At 38.2% G+C, this 23,797-nt stretch overlaps 1 protein-coding gene across 2 annotated transcripts in view; it reads right to left on the bottom strand.

The window, feature by feature from the left end:
- Positions 1-10,854: 10,854 nt before the first annotated feature.
- The window catches only part of kbtbd3 (kelch repeat and BTB (POZ) domain containing 3), a 28,954-nt gene continuing 16,011 nt past the window's right edge, over positions 10,855-23,797 (bottom strand). For both annotated transcript variants that reach the window (XM_043691838.1, XM_043691837.1), the window contains one exon: positions 10,855-15,638. In XM_043691838.1, coding sequence (XP_043547773.1) covers positions 14,045-15,638 — 1,594 coding nt within the window. In that variant the 3' untranslated portion in view covers positions 10,855-14,044. The remainder of the gene's footprint in view (positions 15,639-23,797) is intronic.

Below are 23,797 nucleotides of genomic sequence, written 5' to 3'. Positions count from 1 at the left end.
GAACGTCAAGAGGCAATGGTTAGATTGTCTTTAATGAAAATGGTCTTTGCTTGGCATTTGTGGAGTCTGAATGTCAGCGTGCAGGTTGTTGTTAAGCAGGTGCTGCTTGATAGCAATGTTGATGACATCTTCCATCACTTTATTGATGATCAAGAGTAGACTGATGAGGTAGCAATCGGGTAGGTTGGATTTGTTCTGATTTTTGTGTTCAGGACATACCTGTGCAATTTTCCACACTGTCCCCCAATTAGTAGCCAGTATCGTAGCTGAACTGGAACACTTTTGCCAGGGAGGTGGCAAGCTCTGGAACATAAATCTAAAGTACTATTGCTGGAATGTTGTCAGGGCCCATAGCCTTTACAGTATCCAATTCTTCCAACTATATCTTGATATCATGGAGTGAACGGAATTGGTTATAGACTGGTGATACTGGAGACCATTAGAGGAGGCCAAAATGGATCATTCACTCTGTCAGAAGATTGTTGCAAATGCTTCTGCCTTATCTTTTGCACTGATGTGCTGGGTTCTTCCATCCTTGAGGATGGAAATATTGTGGATGTAGGTTTTCTTGCTGAGCTAGAAGTTTAGTTTTCAGATGTTTCATCACATTACTGGGTAACATCATCAGTGAGCCTCCAGATGAAGCATTGGTGGTATGGTCCACTTTCTATTTGTATGTTTAGGGTTTCTTAGGTTGGTGGTGTCACTTCCTGTTCTTTTTCTCAGGAGGTGGTAAATAGGATCCAAGTCAATATGTTTGTTGATAGAGTTCCAATTGGAATGCATGCTTCTAGGAATTCTCATGTGTGTCTCTGTTTGGCGGGTCCTCGGATGGATGTGTTGTCCCAGTCAATAGGGATCTTGCAAGAACTGTAACAAGCACTACATTAGACAAACAGGCAGAAAACTAGCTACCAGGATACATGAACATCAACTAGCCACACAAAAACATGACCCACTCTGACTAGAATTCTTACATACAGATAAGTAAGGACAACACATCCATCCTAGGACAAGCCAAACAGAGACACGCACAAAAATTCCTAGAAGCATGACATTCCAAACAGAACTCTATCAATAAACATATTTACTTGGATCCCACTTACCACCTTCTGAGAAGAACAGGACATGACATCACCGCAGGAAATGACATTACCACAAGAAATGACATCACCAACCCAAGGAAACCTAAATACTTAAATAGAAAGTGGGCCATACCACCAGTGCTTCATCCAGAGGCTCACTGATGATGTTACCTCATATGGTAATGAAACACCTGAAAATGAACCTTCCAGCTCGGCAGGCAAACCTACATTCAGAACCTCAACCTGTGCTACAAATCTTCTCAAAACTCGCTAATGAAAATACTTGTGGAAACTCCTTCTCAAGTGCATTTTAAACGATGGCCAATCACGACTGAATGTAGCAGGACTGCAGATATTAGTTTTGATCTGTTGGTTGTGGGATTGCTTAGCTCTGTCTATCACTTGTTGTTTATACTGGTTCACATGCGAATATTATTTCGGGAATCAGTAAAAGCAAGATTAATTGGATTTTATCAAATCAAAAAGAAACTCAATTATGTACATTATGTAGCGAGCACTCCAGCCAGGAGGAGAAATAAGTATGACATCTTAATAGGTTAAAGAAATTCTATGTCAGGGAGGGTAGTCAGGAGGAAGGTGTAGTTGCAGTAGTAAAAGGTATAGGGAATGAAATGAAAATATCAGTAGTGCTGAAAAATAAATAAAATTAAAAATTAAAAGGTCAATCCTTCAGAAATCAAATTGGATAATATGAAGTTGCTTAAAAGATTAGATGGCATGATATTTTATCTTCCAGATAACTAATGAAATTTCTTACAAACACTATTGTAGGCTCATAGATCGATTTGTGTTAATAGGTCAAGAAAAACTTCTGTGGTTGGCCATGATGTCAATTTACATGTGTGACCTGTAAAACAAGATTTTTACAGACCTCATCCTTAGAAATCAGCTCAAGTAGGCATCAGATTAAATAATAAATTCAAATTCACAGTGATGTTATTGAACTGAGTAGTGATAGCTGAATCTTTCCCATCATGATGGTGCTGAAAGCAGATCAGTTGCAAAGATTTTATTTTGCTTATTGTGAGGTTAAAGTGGTAACAAAAGCAAAATCATATCCTATTCCAAAATTGGAGACTGGGTTGAAAGAATTAGACATGTAATTTGTCACCAAAATTGACTTCCTAAAATTATATTGGCAAGTTTCATTGATAGGGTAAGAGTAATATCAGCTTTTTTAACACTAGATGGACATTATAAATGCAAAGTATTGCTGTTTGGAATGTGAAATACACCAGTAATAGTTCAATAATAAACAATAACAATAAGCAAAAGTATTTTACCTGAGCCACATTGTTGCATATGGCCAATTATCATCTAGAGAAATCTAAAGGGCTATTTTGGATTTTTCCATGCCTTGAACAAAATGCAAAATGTTGTGATTAGATTCCCTACAGTATGGAAACAGGTCCTTCAGCCCAGCAAGCCCACACCGACCCTCCAAAGAGTAACCTACCCAGATCCATTCCCGTACCCTATACTTACCCCTGACCAATGAACCTAACACTATGGGCAATTTAGCATGGCCAATTCACCAGACCTGCATATCTTTAGATTGTGGGAGGAAACCGGAGCACTTGGAAGAATCCCACACAGACACGGGGAGAATGTGCAAACTCCACACAGTCGCTCGAGGCTGGTATCAAAGCTGGGTCCCTGACGCTGTGAGGCTGCAGTGTTAACCACTGAGCCACCATGCCACTCCCTCATATATTGACAGAAGTGGGTATTGTTAGTTTGTTTTGAACTTCAGCACAGTCGATAAATTTGTTAAAGAAAGGCAGAAAATTTGAAATGACACAAGAATGTCAGAGTGTCTTTGGCAAGTTGAAAATTGTGTTGACAGTGACAACCACACCAGTGTAGAAACACTAAATTATGAAAAGCCATTAAAATAGTCTGTGGACGCAGCAACATTAGTGCTAGTGCCATATTAATACAAGACGACAAATGGGGATCGAATGGCCTGCTGGTTATTTCTCAAAGAAACTGGGGTCACAAGTAGTTATAGTGTTTTTTTCCTCATGGAAAGATTTTTTCAGAGCAGTTAAAGGAATAAGCCTGACAAATGAATAGTTTCAAACTAGTGCAAGCCAGTCGAAACTGATGTCAGGAATTTCTATAAGCACCAAATGATTAATACTTAAAATACGCTTAGCAATGGCAATTAAGTGATAAATACTGGCCTAGCCAGTGTCAATCCAAATCCTATGAATAAGAAATTGTAATGTTGATTAATTGTTTGGGAATTGTTGAATGCTACGATGGAAGGAGGATCAATACTGCAAAACACTTCATCTATAATGGGCTGTAATACTAGTATTGTTATTTAAATACATTATAAATTATAGAGATTATTACTGGGTACATTTAGAGTTCATTTAAAATTCTCTTTGTACAAATTTTTTCTTAGATTAGATTACTTAGTGTGGAAACAGGCCCTTCAACCCAACAAGTCCACACCGACCCTCTAAAGAGCAACCCACTCAGATCCATTCCCCTACATTTACCCCTTCACCTAACACTACAGACAATTTAGCATGGCCAATTCACCTAACCTGCACATTTTTTGGACTGTGGGAGGAAACCGGAGAAAACCCACGCAGACACGGGGAGAATGTGCAGACTCCACACAGACAGTTGCCTGAGGCAAGATTTGAACACGAGTCTCTGACGCTGTGAGGCAGCAGTGCTAACCACTGTGCCGCCCATTTCTTAATGCACTTTGATGTATTTACGCAGGAAATTGGTTTGAAACATTTTCAACTTTAACAATATAACTTTTATCGAAATGACATAAAAACACATATGCCCCATGGAGCTTCATAGGGCGTGAAATAATTTATATTGTTGTACACATCATTTGAATCATTGTTCATTTATTTCAGATGGTATTTACAGAAACATTCACTTTAAATGATAAATATAAATTGATCTGAAGGTTGCCACATTGCAGTATATTATCTTCCAAATGGAGTTAAAATATGCAGCACTGTTCATTAAATACTCGACATGAAAGTTCATAGCTAGAAATCACGATAAGAAAAACGGTATTATACTCTTTGTACTATGTTGCAAACACTAAATTTCAAGTGGATTATAAAAGAAAACAGTTCCTTGCTGTTCACTGCATTCAAAGGTCATATATTGTCGTTTGCCAGAAAAATGACAAATGGATGTAATTTTTACCAAGTATGCATGTAGAAATTGTATTCATCTTTTCACATTTCTAAATCGAGCATAAACCCAAGCTTTACATTTTGAACTGCAACAATTTATAAAAACTGTTACCTATTGCAATTTTAAATATCCATCATATCTAGAGCACAACAACATTCAAAAATTTAAAAATGTGGAATTTCACAGCTTTCAAACTGCACATATTTTACTACTGCATTTTTATTCAGACGTAAGCAAACTGAATTTATAAGTCACATCACATAACATTGAAACGGAAAGACTAGCTTCTATTTTACAGCTTTTTAATGGAAAATACATTAAAATGAAATGTTAGCAATACATGGAATCATTAGCATTTCACTTATGGAAGTCTAATGCTTCACTGTATAATAATCCCAGAATAATAGTTTTGTTAAACAGCAGTGTAACAATTAAAATGCTTTCTGAATGTCTCTTTGGGTCAAGGTTCAACTCCTATTGCTGATAATCACTGCAGTCCTTTGACGTGAATATGATTCTGAATATTTCATTGTATTAGACAAGGAAAACTAAAGTACATTTCATCTAAAGACAATTTTTTTTTCTATGTACTGACTACAATAACACATTTCCCTTAATGTATTTTTCTCATCTCCTTGTCCTGCCCTCTTTAAGGAGCATTCATGATAATGAAAACTCAAAGCATTTACATTTAGTTAAGTGGAAATTGGGTATGTATTCAATCACCCTTAAGTCACAATATGTTTCAAAAAACCTCTGGTATTATCACTTTCATCTAGTTCTATGTAGAGCTAGAATTTCCACTAGAGTTCCCAGATTCACCAGTGTAGTTCTGGGGGAAAGAAAACTGAATAAATAGCATCAATGTTGTTGTGATGTTTTCATGGAAGTAATAGCATGAGAATAGAAGAATCCCTATGGAAATTCCAAGCAGTTTCAACTTGATGTAAAGCAGGGTAGTCTTCTCTCTGAGGGAAGGGCAGTAATGGTAGGAATCTGTTATACTCCACTCCCCCCCCGCCCCCACCAGATTTCCTATCCATTAAAGAAAATGGTCAGGCTGAAACTATTTGCCAGAAGCAAAATAACTCACGTTAAAGAAAGTTTTGCCTTTCTTTTATGCAGTTTTATTTCACAGTCTTTTTCTTTTTTTGTTAACGTGCATTAGAACCTATACAAATTTCACAAATATTCGAAAATAATTTCAGTGTATTTTAAGCATTTATAGTTTTAAAATACTAATGCTCAAATAAATACGAACCTTCCACAAATTTGAGCACAAACAAAATGATGCTGTCTTCATCTTAACACCTGGTGTTATTCAGCTGAGACCTTACGGTTCCTGTTCAACATTGGCTAAGTGAGAGGCAAAACCTTGGTTTAAAAACTTTCCACTTTTCAAACCATTCCATAACCTCACCTCTCCCCAATGTGCTCACCAACTGTTTTACAGCTCTTCAAATTTTTTCCATCCTCAATTCTGGCTTTTTACACATCTCTGATTTTCATCATTCCGTCACTGCCTAAGCCCTAAGCTCTGGAATTCTCTCCTTTATGATTCCACTTCTTTGTATTCCTTTAGGAAAGTCCTTAAAAGCTATTTTTAAGTTTCTGGCCACTTGCACTTACGCGTCTTGGTATCAAATTTTGTTTGATAACATCCCTGTGGAGCATTTGGAACACTTTAGTATGTTAAAGATGCTGTATAAATGCAAATTGCTACTGTAATTTGCAAAGAAGTAACACATTACAATTAGATTAATTGAAGTTTTTTAATTGCAACTTTCAGATGATTTTTTCAGGTTTTGAAAAGAAAAACTTTACATTGTTTTACAGTAAATACTGGTGCAGCCTGAAAGACTAGAGGCTCATTAGGATATTTAAGTGCCATTTTCATTGATTATGGTTATGCTGAATAATGGAACTACTCTACTTTTAATTGGTACAAAGAAGAAAGTAAGACGGGGAGAGCTATTTAAAGGTTCACTTGCAAAACTTCACATGCCACAGTCCTGCATGTGGTTTTTTTTGGTATTCTTGGATCTGGGAGATTTTTATGCTATTTTATTCCACAGTTTAATCCTTTCATTTGCAGAAGGAAGTATTTGGAAGAGGAACAAAATAATCCTTGTTATTTATTTGTGGATGGAGGAAGAAAAGAAGGAAAAGATGCAGCAGCAAGAGGAATCTGATGGATACCAATCATTACATCAAGCTTCTCCTTGAGCCAACAGGCAAATGATGTGCGGTTTGCAGCAATTACAGGGTTTCCTGGCTACAGGGAGCCAGTGACACAAATGTGACCATCAAGCTACCAGAAAAGCTAGCTTCATTCCTTAATAGGAAAAGGTACCACTCTTTAAAGAGTAAAAAGTATGCAACAACCATGGGAAAAATCACACTGCTATGTGTCTTGTTCCCTGGAAGCTATGATGCTGCATAGATATAGCCTGCCATACCTAATTGTGTGCAACTGGGAAGCAAAGTACACTATTTACCGACACTTTTCTGATACCTCTGTGGACGAATTGTGTGCTGGTGAACAAAGGGACACAGTGAGCCATGGCAGCACTAAATCAAATTGTTATGCTTAGGTAGGCTTGAAACTCTGGGGAAAATCAAGGTGAATTCCTCCTTTTGAGGCTATAAAGAATGCATTACATTGTTGAGATATCTCTCTAGCCTACACAATTTATCAGTTCACAGAAATCTGAAATAAAGATCCTTCCAACATTTGAAATGAGAGAGTTTGAGGTCAAGTAAGGAATGGGATGAAGTATGAGGAAGGCTGTACCTCACCAACAATAATTAGAGCTATGTTTCAGCTGATTGTACTGTACACCCACTCAAAGCCCATATTGACAATACTTGAACAAATCTATTTATTTGTACTCCATAAAATTAAATCTCCATCCATTAACACTAATGCCATCTATGACTGGTGCACACAGTACAGAACCCAGTGCTGGAATTTCTCTTTCGAAGACATCATCAGACAGGTTCAATTCCAGTTTGTGAAATCGCCTCTGTCATCAGCTTTGAGCAAGAATTTCCAGGGATGGGGTCTTAGTTGGCAGGGAGATGGATCTAGCCCGCAAGGTGGCAGACCCAAAGCTGGAGAGGAGACAGGCCAATTCCAGAGCAAGTAGGTTAAAAAAATTACCTCCATTCTGTTACTTCTCAGAAGAAGAAAATCCAGACCCAAGTCTTGGTTTGCCAGCATCAACATTTTGAAACTGGCAGAGATAATAGAACCAAGGGACTAATTGAAGCTCAAATTGGTGCCAATCAAAGCAACAAAAACTGGTGACACAGAATCCTGCTTATAGGTCTTGGCTGTAGTAACCACAAAGCTGAAAATGTGTTGCTGCAAAAGCGCAGCAGGTCAGGCAGCATCCAAGGAACAGGAGAATCGACGTTTCGGGCATAAGCCCTTCTTCAGGAATCCTTCCTGAAGAAGGGCTTATGCCCGAAACGTCGATTCTCCTGTTCTTTGGATGCTGCCTGACCTGCTGCGCTTTTCCAGCAACACATTTTCAGCTCTGATCTCCAGCATCTGCAGTCCTCACTTTCTCCTGTAGTAACCACAAAGGTAATCACATAGTCCACAGGAACTTGCAGAGTACTAATGTTCTACATGTTACATTTGTATTTCTCTATACTCAAGACATATTTTGGCAGGCTTCTTGTTAAGCACTTTTCTTTCGTTGGTTAAGCCTCTGAAATCAGCATCTTTATCCTTTACAAAAGAGCAAGTATGTGGGCTTCTCCCGTGGTGTGCCATCTCTTGAGGTCTTTTCATTAGAATAGAAGAACTAGGAATCAGCAATTCAACCCCTCAAGCCTGCTCAGTCATTTAATACAATTATGGCTGATCTCATCTCAGCCTCAAAGCCACTTTCTTGCCTGTTTCCCTGAACCTTTAATCCATTCCTAATTAAAAATCTGTCCTCCTTAAATTTATGCAATGTCTCAGTGTCCACTGCACTGGGGAATTCCAGAGTCATGACCCTTTGAGAGAAGTAATTTCTCCTCATCTCCACATCTACCACCCCCTGAGAAAAGGAACAGGAAGTGACTTCACCACAGGAAATAACATCACCAACCCAAAGAAACCCAAACATATAAATAGAAAGCAGGAATTCTCAGCAATGCTTTGCCTGAGGCCCACTGAAGATGTTACCTAGTAGGGTGATGAAACGTCTGGAAATGAGCCTTGCAGCTCAGTGAGCAAACCTACTTCCAAAACCACAACCTGAGCTACAAATCTTCTCAAACCTTGCTCCTTATCTCTGTTTTAAATCTGCCACCACTTAGCCGAAAACTATGACCTCTCATTCCAGATTGCCACAAAATGGAAAACATCCATTCCACATCTACTTTGTGAATCTACTTTAGAATCTTATCTACCTCCATTAGATCTTCTTCATTCTTCCAAGTTCCATTGAGTGTAGGCCTAAACTGCTGAATCTATCCTTTCATTTCTGGAATTCATCTGGTGAAGCTTTTTGTACTGCGTCCAAATCAATTACACCCTTTCTCAAGTAAGTGGACCAAAACTGTGTGTAATACTCCAAATACCGTCTCACCAATGCCTTACAGAGTCACTACAATACTTCCCTACTTTTATACTCCATTCCTTTTGCAATAAATACCAAAATTCTATTTGCTCTCCTCAATGCCTGCTGTACCTACACACTAACCTTCTGCGATTCTTGCTTGAGCATGCCCAGAGTCCACTGCACAAAAGCATTTAAGTTTCTCTCTACTTAGATAACTGCCTTTTTATTCTTCTGACCAAAATGGATAACCTCACACTTACCCACATTAAACTCCATTAGCTCCTGCAATTGCTCAGTTGTTTCATAAATCACCTTGAGCATTCCCTCCCAGCTGACCATTCATCCCAACTGGTGTCAACTTCCACACTGGTGTTTTTTTTTGGGTGGTGGGTTGGAAAGAGAGACTGATGTTGGATGCACTTATACTGGAACACTTATATTCCTTTGTATTCTCTCCTAGAATGTAAATATTAGGAAAACCTACTGATGGAGAGAAGTGTCAGCATCGTGTCAAAAGTTACATGGCAGCTGTATGGCAGCACTGGGCAGCCAGTAGGAAAGAGCTGGGGACCACTGCTTCCAAACCTATCATCACAGGTGTTCTTCAAGCTGTCTTCATTAAAGATTAGCATGGCTTTGTCCAACTGTGTTAAGGGGCTGAATGAAGGCAAATGATCTCTTCTGTGGTGAAGGTCGCTTTCCTTTCTAGCTCCACCTACAAAATGATTTGGAGTAATTTAGTGCGTGTTTTTTGTGAAGAGATGTGCAACCTGTTGAGGCATCTTTATCTCATGTCCCTATTGAAACAGAGAGTTATAGACAAAAGGACGGAGGCATTCATTTGCATGAGAGTAACTGGAGTGAGAAGTGTGGAAGTAACTGGCAGAGGCATGAAAAGCCTATATTTGTGATCAGGTGAACATTGACAGTTGTTTTATGCTATGCCTATTGGGATGGGAGCAGCAGCAGGAAGTGTAAGTATTATAAGGAGAAAGCTGGTATGGTTACCTGCTATAATTGGACAAGCTGCAAATGGAAAAGTAACGAATAACAGCTTGGAGTGCAAAGGACAGGCACAGAAGAATTTGTTACAAGGTCAAAGGAAGTGTAAGTATTATAAGGAGAAAGCTGGTATGGTTACCTGCTATAATTGGACAAGCTGCAAATGGAAAAGTAATGATAACAGCTTGGAGTGCAAAGGACAGGCACAGAAGAATTTGTTACAAGGTCAAATATGAGGAGGTAGGAGAGCATCAATCCCTTCCTAGGGGTCTTCGCCATTTAAATGAACTGTGGTACCAAATCTATATTCATAAGATGATGCTTACAAGCATTTGACAATTTCTGCCAAATAATTGTGGGTTTTTTTCCTGAGTTAGTTACTTGTTTTAAGGACCTTTTTGTCACTTGAAGGAAAGAAAACCTTCTGCCATGTATTCAGCTGCTCCATAAGGACCCCAAAACTGTGTCACTCAACCAGGGGATTCATGACTTTTATATTTTGTTCATTTTTAAAATTCACAGAACCAACCAAGTAAAAGGACATCACCCCTTATGAGGTATTTATTCTTCAAAATACTTTACATCAGTATGGATGTGATTTTTTTTTTTAAACACCCGGGTGGCCAGTGACAAACACTGCCCTTCACATCAAAGGGCAGTGCTGTGTGATCAAAACAGTGAAGGGGAGGGTAGGGACTAAATCAAAATAGAGTTGGAGGGAGAAATGATGCACTCCACTCCCTGCGGCGCCCATCTCTCCCTGAACAACTCCAGGGTGTTGGTCGACACCGCGTGCTCCTTCTCCAAGGACACCCGGGCCAGTACGGATGTGATTTTTTTTTTTCTTTTTCGGGTGGCCAGTGACAAACACTGCCCTTATCTCCTGTTTATTTTTTTTTCTCCTTTTTTTGTTTTGCACGAATCTTTATTCAAATTCCACCACCAGGAAGATAGGAAAACACCCGGGTGGCCAGTGACAAACACTGCCCTTCACATCAAAGGGCAGTGCTGTGTGATCAAAACAGTGAAGGGGAGGGGCGCTCCTGTTTTTTTTTCTTCTCTTTTTTTTAAATTTAGTATAGATGTGATAGCTGCTAATATATTGTTAAACCACTGATTACACATAAGTGGGACATTACCATCACAATTGGCCCAACTTTCTGCTCGAATCAACCGACTTGACCAATCATTATGTTCATCAGCTTTTGTAATCAATGTCTCTATTGGTAGTGCTCCACAGGCCAAATATCCACTACCAGCCTTGAATGCTAATGGAGTAGACCATTTGGTCCTTGAGTCAATCAACAAGATAATAATCTCAACTCCACTTTTCTACCTTTTTCAAATAACCATCAACTCCCTTGCAGATCAAAATTTGTCTAACTCAGCCATGAAAACATTCAATGACCCCCATTTCCATTGGAATTCTCTACTAAGAACAAGGATTAACAACAATCTGAAAGAAGAAATTCCTCCTAATTTCTCTTAAATAGGAGACCCTTCTTTTGAAACGATGCCCTCATTTCCAAATATACTCCTAATATCTATGCAATCAAGCACCCTCATGTTTTAAGACGACCATCATTCACAATTCTAAACTCAAATGGGTGTGAGAGCAGGACCAACTTGCTCAATCAAACCTCAATAGGTCATCCCTTCAACTTAGGGATCAATCTAACAAAGCTTTTCTGAACTGCCTCTAATTCAGAAATAAGTAGGGAAATTCATGTTTCATAATTAGTTTGTTCAGAATATATTAACCAATGAACCTGACAATATGTTATCTTGATTTAATTATAACCAATGTAGGGTTTTAATAATGTGACTGTTTAGTGTCACATCACAGGTTTTACCGAGAATAAACTGACAAACTCTGCAATGATTTAATGAGCAAATGACATTCTTTTAGATTCAAGTTGTTAGTAAGAATCTTGCACGATCAGCAGAGGAAAGAGATAACAGCTGTGATCTAGGTTTTTAATTTGTAGTGTTTGAAGTAGAAAAAAGTGTTGCATATTTTGCTAAACATATTTAGAGTTAACTTTTGTAAAAATGCATGATTAGTTTTGTGAGCAGCATAATTGTTCTGTTATGGAAGTTATATATTGATTTAATGTATGAAAATATTTCACTGTCTTAGTATTTATTCAATGTTTATCGTGCATTTATGTTTTATACACACTTTACATAACTTAAGTGTTACCTACTTTATGACCTTATGTATTAGTACTTAATAATTTTATGTAAGTTTATATTAAATAGTTATAAGCAACTTTTCTACAATGTTCCTTATTTTAAAATAATTTGTTACAAATATACATAACTGGGGAGAAAAAAACATATTAAGCAAATGGCCTCTAAAACAAAATCTTTGACAGGTGCTTGAATTTATGAGTGATTTATATCAGTTAAGCAAGATCTGAGACAATAAATGTGTGATATCATTCATGAGGACATTATAGCATATAACCCTCTATTATAAACAACTGGACAAGGAATGTACCATAAAATGTATTATTATCTCAGTGGTGAGCTACAAACCACATGAAATGATAGGTGAAGGTCTGCTGATTAGGATGACTCCACCACTGAATAAGACCTTAAAAGATCAATCAGTAGATTTTGGAGAATTTTTATGTTACCATTTGGAATATTTGGGATAGTAGTTAATCACGTAAGATGGTACTCCATGCACTTAGCAGACACACAAATTTGATTTACAGATATAATCTTATCCTGTAGAAATTGCTGAAAGGGTAAACGAAGAGGAACAAGCTGTTAATAAAGCGTTGATCTTATAAATTGATTGACATGTGAAAGAATTAAATCTTCAGGTTCTAGGAAGTGATACAACTAAAATGACCACAATTTTTAACGAAACCAATTGGAAATCAAAGATTGGCCATGAACTTTTCATGCATTATGCACATATCACCTAATCAATTATGTATCTAATTATGCAATATTGGAGTTCAGAGTCATTTCTGATATGGATTGTGATTTGGAAGGGATCAATAAGGCTGACTTTTCAATAGCTGTGTATGCAAAAATAAGAAAGTAGAAGAAAGAGGAGACATACTCCAGCCACCTGACAGGGTTGGTATTCATTGTGCAATGGCTGAGTCCATTGTCTGGTTGAGTGTCATTTCTGTTACTTGTTTTGATAACTTAATAAATTTGTAAATCTTATCTAAAGACAATTGTATCTGACATGGTCTCATACTTAGTCAGACCCTGAGTGTTACAGTAAAAATTAAGTTGGATTTTGGAATCCTAGATATATGCCTCCTTAAATAAGGAAACAAAAACAATATAGTTTTAGTTTCATCAATGCCCTGTAAAGCTGTAAAAAGATGTTTCTACATTTATACTTCATCCTCCTTGCAACACAAGACAACTTTCCATTTGATTTCCTTTCTGAACCTGTATGTTTGCATTGTTATTCATAAAGAAGGAGACCCAGATCCCTCTGTATCACAGCACTCTGTTTTCTCTCTGCATTCAAATAATATTCTGCTTACCTATCCTTCTTGACACAGTGAGCACCACCGGTCAAGGGTTTGTCCACTCATTTTAACGTAATTGTTTCTCTTTGCAGATGCACTATATCCTCCTCACAACTTTCTTTCCCACTTGTATTTGTTTCTTGAGCAAATCTGGCTAAAATGGAGTTGGTCCCTTCGTCCAAATCATTACAGACTGGATAGTTGAGGCCTGTGACACTCTACTAATTAGAGTTTGCCAACTGGAAATGACATTTATTCAGTCTCTGTTTCCTATTAGACAGCCATTTTTTTTTATCCATGCTATTATACAACTTCCAACTCCACAAGTTCTTAACGTTGGAGCTAAACATTTAAGTGGTATCTTATCAAATGCCTTTTGGAAATTCAAAATCACTACCTTTACTAGTTCCCTTGTTCCAACATGTTCAGGGAAATCTAATACATTTGTCAAACATTTGTCCTTTTCAGAAAATTATGTTAACTCTGTTTTATACCAAAGACAAAGGATTTGGTTTTGGTCAGTACTGTCGAATTGCTTTTTAACATTCTTTCCACGTTCCCATCTCTCGGGAAGTGAGGTGACACGATTTTAGGGAGAAAATAAATAACTAATTAAATTAAAATCAAATATAAATAATTGGAACTAAATAAAGAGCCAATTATCACCAATCAAAAACAGACATTACAATTAATTTTTCCAGGGATCCCTATTTCTGCTAAATTGAATCACTTGACAGTGAAACTCTGTCAAAGCCTTGGGCATTGGGGATACTTCCTCCCATATCGATCTGCGACTATGGTACACCTGTACCTCATCTGTGATTTCATCAGGAGCATAATCTCCACCTAAAATATAAATTTTGTCTGAAATCCCAACAGCCCCTGCATTAAAGCCGGCACACTCAAATGAGCCCTCACCTTTCCAAACACAAGTTTCTGGACAAAAACTGTAGACTTTGTAAGTAGAAAGGTCACAAATGTACAATGTGGAATTCACTGAGACAGCTTTCACAAGAGTAGCATGAAAAAACTGGCCAAATTCTGCAACAAGTTCTGACCACTGATCAGAGGACACATTGTATTTGAAGAAACAATCTAATGATGGATTGAAGACATCAGCTATTTCTACCTCCGATCCAAGGACATAGATAACGTCGTTGCAGGCACTTGCTTCTGGATAGTAAATTCCTCTTGGCAAGTGGCTCGCTGATCTCCATTCTTTGGTAAGAGGGTTGTAGGATTCAACATTTAAAAGACTTCGCATTTCTTGTGCTCCTCTGGTTTTCCCACCTATTACAAAAAGTTGCTTCATTGCGACAACTGATGAATGCATGGTCCGAGAGTTCTTCATTGATGAAACTGAAGTGAAATTGTTTGTTCTTGGACAGTAACACCATGTCTGGTCAGTCGCATCATGACATCGTTCTGCAATGTGCAATCGTATAGATTTACTGCAACTAATCTGACATCCTCCAGTAATAAATATTTTTTCTCCATAAACAACCAAACTTGACCCTGGAAAATCAATAATATTTGCAGCAGGCAACTCTTTCCAGGTATCAGTTTTAATGTTATAGCAAAAGGTATGCTTTATTGTACTATTTTCTTCTGTTTTATGAACAAATATGTAGCTTTCTATTGTGGATGGTCTTGCATCAGTTAAAAGCCCATTGTGCTCTTCAAATTTATCAAAAACATTACAAATTGATTCCATACATTCAGGATTATTTGCTAGCAAACCTTCAGATCTCATTAAGTTCTCCAGAGTTTCTTTGGATAGCTGATGCAATTTCACAAGATTAATCAGGCAAGGTAAATGTTTTTCTCTTGTCTCCACTTCATATTGAGTCCATTGAAGTACAGCATTCAGAACAGTGTCCTCATCAGGGACGTTCAAGGCATCTGCTTCAAGGCATTTTTCTAGCACTCCAACATTAATTTCTAAGAAATCATTTGACTTTGACAGAAGAAAGAAGTGCTTCACTAAAAATTGCAAAGCATGATTGTACAAATTGGTCGAACCATAACTCTCAGACAGAGACAAAATTTGGAAACAGTTTTTGACATCGATTTTTTTGATGAGATAATCACCGCAGCCTTTAGCTAACAGAGATACTTGAAGAAATGAAGACATCTGAAAATACATTTCAACATTGGTCTCACATATCCGTGCATATCCTTTGTAAGCAAAATCCAGAAATGCCTTCACAGCTTCCGGAGATAAATTAGTGATTTTTACACTTCCATCATCCCTTTCCCTCATGTGAACCTCAAACATGGCTCTGCAAGGAAAACAGCAACAGAACTTGTGTATTAACTAGGATAATAAAGAAACTGAGTCTTAAGTAATTATTGCAAGATTTACTACTGCCATTATTATCTGTGGTCCAGGTTACAATTTGCTAACTTACATTTTAGACAGGCTTTCTGCAAATACACAAATTTGAATGTTTTTGACCTAAAAATTCCAAGTACACTTAAATACACTAACCGTTTTCCTAGTACATGTTTAGAAAATTAAAATTACTGTCAATTCTAGTATGTGGAAAAATCAGATGGGGCCAAAGTAGTTTAGATTTTAGAAATTTATTGATTGTTATTGGGGCAATTTCTTAGACCAGCATGTTAGGGCACTAGCCAGAGAGCAGGCTATACTAGACCTGATTTTGACCAACAAGGTAAGATTAATTATAGACTTGTAGTGACAGTGTCTCTGGGTATCAGTGACTATTGCATAATTGAATTTTACACACAGTTTAAAGGAGAGAAGTTTGGGCCCAATACTGCAGGCAGAGCCAGCATGGGTTTGTCAAAAGAAAATAACGTTTAATTAATTTTTTGGAGATCTTTGAAGAAGTGCTGGGAAACTAGTGGATGCATTGTAATTTGATTTACAGAAGATATTTCATAGGGTCCCACATCAAAGCTTATTTTAGAAAATAAAATCGAATGTTTTTGGAGGTAATATATTGCTGTGAATGCAAGGTTAGCTGGCTAACAGCAAACAGAACATAGGAATAAATGTCTCTATTTCAGTCTGGCAGATGTTATGAGTGGTGTGCCACAGGTGTCGATGCTGGGGCATCAACTCTACATGATCTACATAAATAATTTGGATGAAGGAATTGAAGGTATGGTAGCTAAGTTTTCTGATGAAACAAAGATAGGTAGGAAAGTGAGTCGTGAAGAGGACATTAGGAGTCTACAAAAGGATATAGACAGGTTAAGTGGTTGGACAAACATCTGATAAATTAAGTATAATGTGGGAAAGTGGGAAATTGTCCATTTAAGCAGAAAGGATTTAAAAAAGGAGATAATCAAAATGGTGACAATACAGAACTCTGAATTGCAGAGAGATCTGGGCTTCCTACTGCAAGAATCACTGGAGATTAGTCTGCAGGTACAGTGAGCAATGATGTATTGTAAGGGGAACTGAATGCAACAGTAGGAAGGTTATGCTTCAGTTATACAGGGCATCTGAAGTACAGTACTAATCACCATACTTGCTAAAGAATGTTGATGTGTTGGAAGCAGTTCAGAGATGGTTAACTAGATTAAACCTGGAATGAGTAGATTGACGCATGAGGAAACGCTAAACAGGCTAGCCACGAATCCTCTAAGGTTATGAAGAGTCAGAGGTGACAACTGAAACATATAAGATCCTGAGGGGACCTGACCAGGTGGATGTGGAAAGGATAATTCCTCTTGCAGGAAAATCTAAAATCAGGGGTCACAGTTCAAAAATAGGTGGTCACTTAATTAAGACAGAGATGAGGGAAACAAATTTCTCAGAGGATTATGAGCCTTTGGAATTTCCTTCCTCAAAAGGCAGTGGTGCAGAATCTGTAAAAATGTTTAAGGCAGAGATTAATTGATTTTTGTTTAGAGATGAAAAATTATCAAAGGGTGTGTAGGAATGTAGAGTTGAAATTGAAATCAGAGCAGCCATCATTTTATTAAATGGCACAAGTGGCCCACTCAATCAGGAACTTCATATTCTATGAGGTCCACCTGGTTATAGAGTCATAGAGATGTATAGCATGGAAACAGACCCTTCAGTCCAACTTGTCCATGCCGACCAGATATCCCAACCCAATCTAGTCCCACCTGCCAGCACCTGGCCTATATCCCACCAAACCTTTCCTTTCAAATGCATTTTAAATGTTGCAATTGTACCAGCCTCCACCACTTCCTCTGGCAGCTCATTCCATACCCGTACCACCCTCTGCGTGAAAATGTTGCCCCTTAGGTCTCTTTTATATCTTTCCTCTCTCATCTTAAACCTATGCCTTCTAGTTCTGGACTCCCCGACCCCAGGGAAAAGACTTTGTCTATTTATCCTATCCATGCCCCTCATAATTTTGAAAATCTCGATAAGGTCACCCCTCAGCCTCCGACGCTCCAGAGAAAACAGCCCCAGCCTGTTCAGCCTCTCCCTATAGCTCAAATCCTCCAACCCTGGCAACATCCTTGTAAGTCTTTTCTGAACCCTTTCAAGTTTCATAACATCTTTCCGATAGGAAGGAGACCAGAATTGCACGCAATATTCCAACAGTGGCCTAACCAATGTCCTGTACAGCCGCAACATGACCTCCTAACCACTGTACTCAATACTCTAACCAATAAAGGAAAGCATACCAAATGCCTTCTTCACCATCCTATCTACCTGTGACTCCACTGCACTCCAAGGTCTCTTTGTTCAGCAACACTCCCTAGGACTGTTGTTTGTCACTTCTATAAACGATTTGGATGAGAATTTAGTTTGCAGATGACATCAAAATTACAAACAACTAACTTAATCATGTTCTGCTGAATTCTTATTCCAAAGTCCCTTATTCACTTACAAATTCAAAATTATTCCAAATGTTTGCATGCAAAATAATAATATAAATCAAAACCAAAGTTCAGCACTGTCATCATTCAGATTATCTCCTTTTTTTTTAAACCCTTTCTGCTTAAATGGATAATTTACCATTTTCCCACGTTATTTGTTGTTTGTCATATATGTAAACAATTTAGATGAGAGGTTAGGAGGCATGATTAGTAAGTTTGCAGATGACACCAAAATTAGTGATATAGTTGGTAGTGAAGAAGGTTATGTAAGGTTACAAAGGGATCTTGATCAATTGGGCCAATGGGCTGAGGAGTGGTCAACGGAGTTTAATTTGGATAAATGCGAGATATTGCATTTTGGTCAAACAAACAAGGGCAGGGCAGTAAAACAAATGTAGGACCTGGATAGTGTTATCGAACAGAGACATCTAGGGGTTCACGTGCATAGTTCTTTGGAAGTTGCATCACGGGTAGATAGGGTGATTAAGAAAGTATTTAGTGTGTTTGCCTACATTGCTCAGACTATTGAGTATAGGAGTTGGGATGTCATATTAAGGTTGTACTGGACGTTGGTGAGGCCACATTTGGGGTGCTGTATACAGTTCTAGTCGTCCTGCTATAGAAAGGATATTATAAAATTGGAGAGTGCTCAGAAAAGATTTACAAGGATGTTGCCAGGACTGGGGGGTTTGAATTACAGGGAGGCTGGATGGGCTGGGACTTTTTTTGTTTGAGTGTAGGAGGTTCAGGAATGATCTTATACAGGTTTAAAAAAAATCATGAGGGGCATAGATAAGATGAATAGCAAAGGACTTTTCCCTAGAGGGGACCTTCAAAACTAGGGGGGTGCATATTCTTAAGGTGAGGTGAATGATTTAAAAGAGTCTGAAGGGCAACCTTTTCACACAGAAGGTGGTTCATATGAGGAATATTTCAATGTTTATATGATTTCTTGTCAAAATTAAGGTGTGTGGATGACATTTGGGAAATGGTATGAACGAGGCATCACTGCTGGCTCCCTTTCATTTCAATTTATATTATTACTTTGCATGTAGACATACGGAATAATTTTGAATTTGCAGGTGAATTAGGGATTTTGGAATAAGAATGCAGCAGAACATGACTAAGTTAGTAGGAGTGGGCAGATAGATGACATTCCCTTGAATTCAGAAAAGTGTGAAATAGAATATTTTGGGTAAATTAACTGTGTAAATAAGCTCCACTTCACATCTAAGGAGGCAAGGAATCTAAGGAGGCAAGGGACAGAATAAAAATAAAAAAGGGATTCTAAAAATGCAAAGAAAATTTGGACCCCACAGAATGGGACAAATGCAAAAACCAACAAAGGACCACAAGGTGGTTTATAAGTATGGCTAAAAAGAATTATGGAAGGAAACTTGCAAGGAACATAAAAGAAAATAGGAAGAGATGTTATAGTTATATAACGAGAAAGTGGCTGGTTAAAAGTACAACTGGCCTACTGAAGGCTGCAGGGATATTGTCATGGGGGAAATGGCAGGCATGCTGAATGAATATTTTGATTCATATTCACAACAGTAAAGGAAAAGTGTTGCCGCAAATCCCAAAGAAATTAAGAGAGGATCAGAGACAGGGTCTAAATAAAATTAGCTTAAGTAATCATCAATAGTGGGGAAATTAATGGAACTGAAGAGTGGCAAATCCCCAAGATGTGATGGTTTCTATCCATGGATGTTAAAGGAGGTAGGAGAGTACACTGCTGATGCCCTAACAATAAACTAGCAGAGTTTCCTGGATTCGGGAACTGTACCCCTGGTTTGGAAATTTTCTCATGTCACTCTGCTGTTTAAGAAGGGAAACCAGGGAATTACAGATCAGTTAACTGGGAAATTGTTGGAGATCAAGGGTAGAGTATGTGGTTACCTTGTAAAATCTCCATTAATCAGGGAGATTTCATGGATTCAAGACAAATCTCAGAGTTTTTTTTTAAAGAGGTGATACTGCTGGTGGACAGAACCAAGTTAATGGATGCTGTTTATTGGACTTACATAAAGCTTTTGATAAATTCCTACACAAGAAACTGTTAACTAAAGTGGAAGCCAATGGAATTGGGGATTTACTGACATGGATAGGAAATTGGTTGAATAGCAGGAAATAGATAATGGGATAAGTACTCAATGGCAAGACATGACTAGTGATGTCCCACAGGGATCTGTGTTAGGGGGCTCAATTATTCACAATATTCACTAAATTACTTGGATAAAGAATAAAAAGTCAAATATATCCAAATTTGCTGACAATACAAAATTTGGCAACAATGTTAGATAGTGATGATGACAGCATAAAATTACAACAAGATATTGATAGATGAGGTGAATAGGCAAAGCTGTGACAGATGTATTTTAATATAAGCAAATGTGAGGGTACACAGTAGATCAAGATTTTTAGAATGCACAAAGTTAAATACAGTGGATGTCTAATGAGATTAGGGGTTCACGTACAAAGCTCTTTAAAATGTCAAGAACAGGTGCAGAAAATAGTTAAGAATGCTAATGGAATTTTGATCTTCATATTTAAAAGGATGGAGTACAGGGATGCAGATATTATCCTGCAATTATACAAAACCTTAGTTCGACCCCACCCTAGCACTGTGAGCAGACTTGGTCACCATACCTTGGGAAGGATGTCTTGGGCCTGGAGGGAGTTCAATACAGGTTTACAACTATGGATAGTAACAGGGAAAGACTAGATAGAGAAAGATAAACTATTTCCACTGGTTGACAATTCTACAACCAGGGGACATAGTCTAAGAATAGGGCCAGGCCATTCAGACGAGATGTTAGAAAGACTTTTACAAGTAAAGAGTACTGGAGGTGTGGCACTCTTTTCCTCAAAAATAGCAGTCAATGCTAATTCAATTGTTAAATTTTAATCTGAGATAGACAATTTTTTATTAAGCAAACGTATCAAGGGATATTGAATAGCAGAGCAGACTCGAGGACTGAATAGCCTACTCCTGTTCCTATGTTTCTAAGTTGTTGTCAGATGCCCCTCAGTTTGACATTAATGTCTATGCAAGGTTGTGGGTTTCTGTCAGTTGTCTTACAAAGAAGTGAGTTCTGTATGTGTTTGTCGATGTGTGGAGTCCTACCGGAGCATTCTGACACGGAGTGTCATACACCAAATTGATTGTCATGATCTCTTAAGTAGATTAAGTTAATTAAACGTTAGTTGCCATAATCCTCTGAATAAAAGGACAGCAAAATCATTTTAGTGCAGGGCTTTACTGGGGCTTTTCAAAGGAGAGTGTGATGAATGAATGCATTCTTGTATTCATCAGGGCAATGAAAATTTAGCTAGCATAATCTCCTTTTGGAAAAGAATTTTCTTTGCGCCAATTTCGTAGCTATTACCATTAGTTATTACCATACTGCATTTGAAACAGTGTCTAGCATAGGAGTGGTTAAGGGGAGGAAAAAAACAAGCTATTTTGAAATTATTGAAGTGCAGAAAGCTGGGAAAGGAGTGTTTCATTTGCATCTCCCAACTGAGGATTATTTTCAATCAACATTTGAAGGAAGTGGAGCATACTTAAAGTCTTCTTTCAGATGGTCATGGAGAAAGGCTAAGAAGGTGGAGGAATATCTATGACAACAATCCATGACTGTGCAGCACTGCTGCTTTTGCTAAATGCCTTCTTCCCCACCCTGTCTGCATGTGACACCACTTTCAAAGGCCTGCATCCCTTGGCCTTTCTGTTTGACAACACTCCCCAAGGCTCCACCATTAACTGTGTAAGTCGTGCCCTGGCTTGTCTTACCAAAATGCAACAGCACACATCTATCTGCATAAACTCCACCTGTCATTCCTAAGCCCATTGGCTGAGTTGATCAACATCCTATTGTTCTCTTAGATGACCTTTTTCACTGTTCACCATACCACCAATTTTGGTGTCATCCACAAACTTACTAACCATGCCTCCTGTATTCTCATCCAAATTGTTTCTATAAATGACGAACAACAGTGGACCCAGCACTGATCCTGGCATCACGCCACTGGTCACAGGCCACAGACACAAGCCTCTACCACTATCCTCTGTCACCTACTGTCCCATCAATTTTGTATCCAATTGTCTAGCTCTCCCTGGAATCCGTGTGATCTAACCTTACTAATCAGTCTACCATTGTACCTTGCTGAAGGCCTTGCTAAAGTCACATAATTATTGATGCAAAAGCCCTTGCTTCTTTTTATGGATGTCCAGAAATGTTTTCTATCACGTATAATGGGACTTTGTGCTTCAAAAGCTTGACAGAATGACAACTGTTGACACATCCATCTCTTCATACACAACTTCTGCAGCAAACACCTCCCTTGCATTTCTTTTTCATTATGGGATCTCACAAGGAGCCTCATTCTGCCACCTTGTTTTCACCTGTTACAAAAGCTTGTGGTAGTAGTAGCCATGAAGACAAATTCACCTCTCCATGGAAGACAGGCTGTTGGGACTCTGCACAAAATAATGCCGCATGTTGACACTATATGGGAACAGTCATATTAATTCACTACTTGTCATACTGTTACTATCTGTCATCTTACAAGTGATCAAGGAGTTTGGTCAATTTTCAAGAAATAAAAATGTACCATGTCCCCCACACAAGGAATTTCCACACAAATATACCAATACCGATTAAACAGATAATGATATATAGTAGCCGTTACACAATCACCTCTGTACAATAGCAATTGTTCTTCACTTAATTCATAGCACCTACATATGCTTTTACTTTAACCTGAGCAAATGGGCAGTCTGAAGCAAGTACAACAAAGATGATTGCAATCCTGCACTTCTTGTACCTGTTCCAAATACATTTGAGAACGAGCTTTATTTAGAATATTGCCTAAAAATATTTTGTGGGACCAGAATGCAACATGAGTTGCCAATCCTGTATTGTTTAGAGGAGCTTTAAATGTAGGTTAGGTGCTTGTTTTAAAGAATTCTATTTTCTTCTTTCAATTAATTAACGGGATGTGAGCAATGCAGGCTGGGCCATCACTAATTGCCTGTCTCTTGTTCCTCTTGAGGAGATGGTGGAGGTCTAGATTAGAGTGGTGTTGGAGTCTAATCTAGACTCTGATTTCCAGCATCTGCAGTACCCACTTCTGCCTTGAGAAGATGGTGGTGAACGGATTCTAATACCACTGCAGTCTATATGATGAAGATATATCCATAACGTCGTTTTGGAGGATGTTCCAGAATTCTGACCCAGTGATGGTGAAGGAACAGCAATAGTGTCTTTGAGGGAAACTTGCAATTGGTAGCTTTCCCTAGTAACTGCTGCCTTTCCAAGTGTGAGTGATCCTTGATTTGAAAGGTGCAATGGTAAATTTCTGCAGTGCATTTTGTGGATGGCACAAACTGCTGTCACTTTGCATTAGTGTTGGAGGGACTGAATTTTTGTGATGTCAAACAAGTGGGCTACTTTGTCCTGGATGATCATTGAAGTCTGCAGCATAGAATGTTCTTCTTGAGAGCTGTAAGAGCTGCACTTATCCAGGCAAGTGGGGAGTATTCCTGACGCGCCTTATAGGTGGTGGACAAGCTTGGGAAGTCAGATGGTGAGTAACTCAC

This window comes from Chiloscyllium plagiosum, chromosome 6 (assembly GCF_004010195.1).
Source record: "Chiloscyllium plagiosum isolate BGI_BamShark_2017 chromosome 6, ASM401019v2, whole genome shotgun sequence".
Lineage (NCBI taxonomy): Eukaryota > Metazoa > Chordata > Chondrichthyes > Orectolobiformes > Hemiscylliidae > Chiloscyllium > Chiloscyllium plagiosum.
Note: the sequence above shows the minus strand (reverse complement) of the source record. Positions and strands in the feature narration are given on the sequence as shown.